Source organism: Mangifera indica, chromosome 15 (genome assembly GCF_011075055.1).
Source record: "Mangifera indica cultivar Alphonso chromosome 15, CATAS_Mindica_2.1, whole genome shotgun sequence".
Lineage (NCBI taxonomy): Eukaryota > Viridiplantae > Streptophyta > Magnoliopsida > Sapindales > Anacardiaceae > Mangifera > Mangifera indica.
In genome coordinates this window covers 2,789,652-2,795,457 of record NC_058151.1, presented here as the reverse complement: position 1 = coordinate 2,795,457, position 5,806 = coordinate 2,789,652, and the positions used below count along the sequence as shown (strand labels likewise).

Genomic DNA, 5,806 nt, shown 5'->3' with positions numbered 1-5,806 from the left:
TCATTAGTGATAATTAAATATGAAAACAGAAACAATTAAATCTTTTATAATTAAAAATTTAATTTTAAACAACCACCAAATTCAACTAAAGAGAAATTTCAAATATTTGAGGCCAAAAAACTTATTTCCATCCATGGTTTAATGTATTTTTAAACTCTCACCCATAAAGTTTTAAAATCTCAAATATTATAACGAGTCATTTGGATGGATGAGATGAACTATTTTCATTCGTTAAAAAAGACGATTTGTTTTTGTCTTCTTATTGGACAAAAATGAATATATTTTTGTTTGTTTCTTCAGCCACTGACGACTTCTCTTGAGTGGCTGGGATGAGAAGATAAGTGAAAAACGTTAACGGCCAATCAAAACAGAAGAAATGACTAAGGAAAAGAAAAAAATCTAAGGGAAGTTGTTAACTTTTTAAACTTTAGATTAAAAAAATTATTAGCTTTTTAAATTAAAAAATACAAATAAGATAAAATTTTAATTTTTTATTAAATAATAATTTTATTTTTAACTTTAATTAAAAATTTTAATAAAACTTATAAAAATTTCAATTTTTAAAATGTTACGGTGAAAATTGGAAATACATCCAAACATGGGTGGGAAGTGAAACAACACACCAGCCAGAAATTTCAACATTGAATTTTCACGAAACAAACAATGAAAAATTACCTGCTCTACTTTTTTTTACTTATAATAATAATGCATAATTTATTTATATATTTAATAATAATTTATTTTTGGGCTGAATAAATAAGAAGAGTATAAGTTACACGGAAACGGCAACTTGACTTGTGCAATTTCACACTCATTGCTTACGATGAAACATTATCGCTGTTACGCTTGCTGATTCTGTGTAACTGCTCTTCTTCATCCACCATGCCATCCCGTCCGCTTCCTCAATCTCAGCCGTCCATCACTCCTTCAGCTGCCCCTCTATACCTCCACCGACATCGCGGCCCTATTGTCTCTCGCCTCCTTCCACCGCTGTCCGCTGCCACCGCCGCCTTCTCCTGTCTCCTTATTCTCATCTTCTGCTTTCGCAATAAGCTTACCAAAAAACGCACCGTTCCTTCCGACTCTAAGCCTCCCCACCGCTTATCCTACTCCCTCCTCCGCCGTGCCACCGACTCCTTCTCTCCCTCTAACCGCCTTGGCCAAGGTGGCTTCGGCTCCGTCTTTCGTGGAGTCCTCCCGTGCTCCTCCCCCTCGAGTCCGCACCAGCATGTCGCCGTTAAAGTCATGGACTCCGGATCCTTACAGGGCGAACGAGAGTTTTATAACGAACTGTTCTTTGCTTCGGCCATCGAATCAAACGATCACGTCGTTTCGGTTCTCGGGTTTTCATCGGACCCGAAACGACATAGAATGTTGTTGGTTTATGAGCTGATGAGTAATGGAAATTTGCAGGACGCTTTGTTGCATAAGAAGTGCCCAGAGTTGATGGAGTGGAAGAAGCGTTTTTCTGTTGCGGTTGATATTGCGAAGGCAATTGCTTATTTACATAGTTTGAATCCGCCCGTGATTCACGGTGACATAAAGCCGAGTAATATATTATTGGATCAGTTCTTTTCTGCTAAGATTGCGGACTTTGGACTTGCGAGGTTGAAATCGGAAAGTGAAAATCAGAAGGCGGAGTTGGAGTGTAACAGTGGGGCCGCTGTAGAGGATTGTGGATCCGTTGCAGAGACTGAGAGTGTGAATACGACAACTACTACAACTGCTTGTGAGGAGTTGAGTATAAGTTTGGATCAGTCGCCGGAGAGTCTTCTTAAAGCTACGGCGCCGGTGATCCAACAATCGCCAGAGGATGTGAAGGTGAAGGAATACGTAATTGAGTGGATCGGAGCAGAGATTAAAACTGAAAGACCAACGAGTAATTGGAATGAAGGAGCTTCTTCGCAGAAAATTGATAAAAAGAAGAAGAAGAAAAGATTAGATTGGTGGGTTTCATTAGATGAGGATAAAGAAGAAAATGTAAAGAACTTGAAACGGGAGAAGCGTAGGCCAGCTAGAGAGTGGTGGAAAGAAGAGTATTGTGAAGAACTGGCGAAGAAGAAGAAGAAAAAGAAGAGACAATTGGGAACAAATAGCGATGATGATTGGTGGCCCGGAGATGAAGAAATGAGTGTAGATAGAAAGAAGAAGAGTAAAAGTAGAAACAGAAGTAGAAGTAGTAAAGGTAGTTTGGATCGGTGGTTAGAAGGACTAAGCGGTGAGTTCTCAAGAGCAAGTGGAGAGATTCCTAAGAGTGGTGGAATAACAAGTACCCCTAGTATGCGTGGCACTGTTTGTTATGTTGCCCCTGAATACAATGTTGGTGGAGATTTATCTGAGAAATCTGATGTTTATAGTTTTGGGGTGTTACTTTTAGTTTTGATTGCTGGCCGGCGTCCTCTTCAAGTCACAGGATCCCCAATGTCAGAATTTCAACGTGCAAATCTTATATCGTGGGCTCGTCATCTTGCACGAGCAGGGAGATTGATTGAATTGGTTGATCAGGCTGTTGTAAAGTCTTTGGATAGAGAACAAGCTCTGATTTGTATTACAGTTGCCTTACTTTGTTTGCAGAAGTCACCTGCTCACCGACCTTCTATGGAGGAGGTGGTTGGAATGCTTAGTGGTGCATCAGAGGCACCACAATTACCTGCTGAATTGTCACCTTCACCACCGTCACGCTTTCCCTTCAAGTCACGGAAGAGGGGACCGGTGAGTTTATAGTGTTTAACTACTGAATTTGATGAATGCAATAGCATGTTGTTTGTAGATTGTTACTTGTAGATCATTGCTCATCATCTTTGTGGATGATTTGTGTAAAGGAATGAAATTATAGTGTTCTATTTAATGGATTTTAATATATATTTCTGTTTGCCCCTGTTTTGATACTGGAAATGGTCTACAAATCAATTCATCAGTATTATCATTCTCTTTGTGTATATTCATATTAGGTATTAATCAAGCACTGACCCTGATTTGATTTTCTTCTCTAACTCTTGAGTTTCTGTGATGCCATCAGTAATAGGATATGCTTTAAAGAAAGGCCAATGTTTCTGGTAACAAGGCAATATTAGTAAATTCATCAGATGCCTTGCATATGAACAAGCAGTTCACTGTTTATCATTTGAAAATGATTAACACAGTTGTCTCGTACATGTGCTACATGCAGAACTGGACTCAACTTCATATGCCTGCAATTTCACCCAGGCTTAAAAGATAATGTATTCAATAGTTTATTATTTGAAGTCTTTGGTTGAGAAATTGGTTATATCTAAGCTAAGCAAAATGAAAATTACTGATTGATTGGTTTGTAATTCTCTCTATGTACTTGGTGCTTATAACCTGTTGACTGCCTAAGGAAAGGATAATAGCCCACTAGCATTCTTTTAGATGTGATGATCAAATGGGAATCTTTTTCAGATAATGTGACAAGCTAGTCATATTATAATCCAAGAAAGATTGGTAGGGCAAAGTGCTGTATGAGAAATTTGTGACATTGAGACATGATCTGATGAAATAGAAAGAGTGGTGTCTTGGAGTTTATTCTTGTGTGATTATGGCACATTTCCGGGTAATGGATACTGCAGGCAGAAGCAGAAATGAATGCAGGTCTTGTTCTTATCTATTCTGTGTGTTTTCTCAAGCTGTTTTGATACTCATATTACCACAACAGACAACTGATATATTTTGCTGCCTTTTTTGTGGTGAAAGATATATTTTTTACATGTAATATGTCTTGTCTGAGAAGAATTGATGCTTGATACTCGGTAGGTCCAATTTACTTTCAGTGCGCACAATTTGGGAGAGAATTCTAACAAATTTTTAATATTTTGCTCTTTTTAATCATTGAAAGAAGATTCTTTATTTTTCTTGTATTTAATACAAGAGAAGATCAAGAATTCTATAGGTTTAGGAGTCATTTCTAATTTAATTTTTTATATCTGGACGATAAATAGTGTTAAGTCTAAAGGACTTTACTTTTATATCATATTATTATTTATGTTGTCATTTTTCTAATTGGTATTTATACTATATTCTACTTGGTGATATTTCTTTTTCAGAAATTTGGCTTAATTGTTACAGTTATCACTTTATCATATATAATAATAGCATACTTGCAGCACATTTTTCATAGAGGCCCTGAAAACAGCTCATCATCTTAAGTTGACATAACAGAGCAGCATCTGATGCTTTCCCAAACTGATGCTGACAGGCTATATTATAACTTAATCGGGAAGGCTCGACATCTGGTTCAAGCCATCAATGTTCAGGTAGGTGGTTGTTTAGATGGATTTCAGAATATGGTAGAGATAGATTGTATGATAATGTAGTCCTGCTTGTTCGAAATACACCCAACAAGGTAGTATGAAATGCTGCAATATTTTCTGCTGATAGTTCAACATCACATCTTTATGAAAACTACTGAATTTTTGTATGTATTTGGTGCTTTGTATGATTGCCAATGCTTCAGGTTACTGTCTCTTTGAGTGCATAGTAATTTATTGGCAACTGAGATGGAAGTATGACATTCAGGTATTTGGTCATTTGTAATTACTCCAGAAGTTCTAGTTACTCTGTTCCTGCCATTCCTCGTCATGTCTAGTTGGTTGAAATTCTTCGGACGGATTTAAGTCTTGTGCCCTTATTTTGTAGGACAAGAATTTGTGGAGTTATAGTTGCAAAAGACATAATACTGAACTCGGTTATGGATATGCCCATCTTCTGCAGCCACAGCATGAGTTTGATGCTAGATTAGACGCTCTGATGAGCTGCGCCTGCTGGTAAAATGAGAAGCTTCATCATGAAAATGGGAAGTCTGATCAGAGGAAAGATTAACCGGGGACTGATGATAAGCTACAATTCCTACTCAAAGTTTGACAGAAGCTCGAGAGAAGATCACTTCGCACAAGGGGAAGGGCTGTAAAGTTTTGCATGCATCGGAGATAAATTACCTAAAAAATTATTGAGAATAAATAATTATTATATTTAATAAAATTTGATAAATTAAATAATTATTATGTTTAGCTATATAAAATAAAAAGATTACTGTTGTATTATTTTACTTAAATATTTTTAATTATAATTATTTTAAAATATTTTTTATATTGGTTATTATATTAATTGAAAATAAGGTTATCTTTATTTTTAAAAAATTAAAAAATAAATATAATTATAATAAATATAACATTATTTTGATAATATTTTATTATTTAAAATTAAGATAATAATTGAATTATTTTTATATTATTTATTATATTATTATTGATAACAAAAAATTATTAAAATTATTTATTATTTTACAATTAATTAGAGTAATGTTAGTAATAAAAGTAATATATTTATACATTCAAATAAACATTCCTTCAAAGGGTATATGAATTTTTGAAGCGATACAGAAAAATAACTGCATGACGTTCATTATTTCATTTGGCCTAACTATTGTTTTCCACTCAACCTATGATTAATTGTCATATTTTTATTTTAAGTTTGAAAAAAATAAGTTTTTATTATTTATCAAAATTAATATTAATTTTAATGATAAAAAATATTTATATCATATTATTTAAATATTAAAATAAAAATATAATTAATATTATTTTATCTTAAGATTAAAATATTAAGAAAACAGTTTGGAACGATTTCCTTAAAGAAATTAGATGTTGCGACAGGAGAGAGCGAGCCGAGTTTCCGTTGTCAAAGCCGGGATTATGAGTCGTCATCTAACATAGAGATTCTTAAACGTAAGAAGTTAGGTTTGAATCGTTCAAAACAAGACTTCCAGGTCCAGCCCAACCATCATGACGGG

At 34.7% G+C, this 5,806-nt stretch overlaps 1 protein-coding gene across 6 annotated transcripts; it reads left to right on the top strand.

Moving 5' to 3' along the window:
- Nucleotides 1-772: 772 nt before the first annotated feature.
- LOC123197875 (receptor-like serine/threonine-protein kinase At4g25390) lies at nt 773-5,012 on the top strand. Of its 6 annotated transcripts, none has more exons than XM_044612366.1 (5): nt 775-2,712; nt 3,421-3,609; nt 4,214-4,271; nt 4,472-4,533; nt 4,654-5,012. In XM_044612366.1, exons 1-2 carry the CDS (start codon nt 883-885, stop codon nt 3,427-3,429), a joined length of 1,839 nt encoding a protein of 612 aa, XP_044468301.1. In that variant the 5' UTR covers nt 775-882; the 3' UTR covers nt 3,430-3,609; nt 4,214-4,271; nt 4,472-4,533; nt 4,654-5,012. The 6 variants fall into 6 exon arrangements, with proteins under 6 accessions (XP_044468303.1, XP_044468301.1, XP_044468302.1 ...); XM_044612367.1 differs by having other exon boundaries at nt 4,177-4,271; XM_044612368.1 differs by lacking the exon at nt 3,421-3,609 and having other exon boundaries at nt 773-2,712; nt 4,122-4,271.
- The last annotated feature ends 794 nt before the right edge of the window (nt 5,013-5,806 follow it).

Excerpts from the sequence above, each read along its gene's own strand:
- LOC123197875 (XM_044612368.1), top strand. The coding sequence starts at position 883 with ATGCCATCCCGTCCGCTTCCTCAATCTCAGCCGTCCATCACTCCTTCA. Across the intron at positions 2,713-4,121 it reads AGTCACGGAAGAGGGGACCG|CACATTTTTCATAGAGGCCC; the intron begins GTGAGTTTATAG and ends GCATACTTGCAG.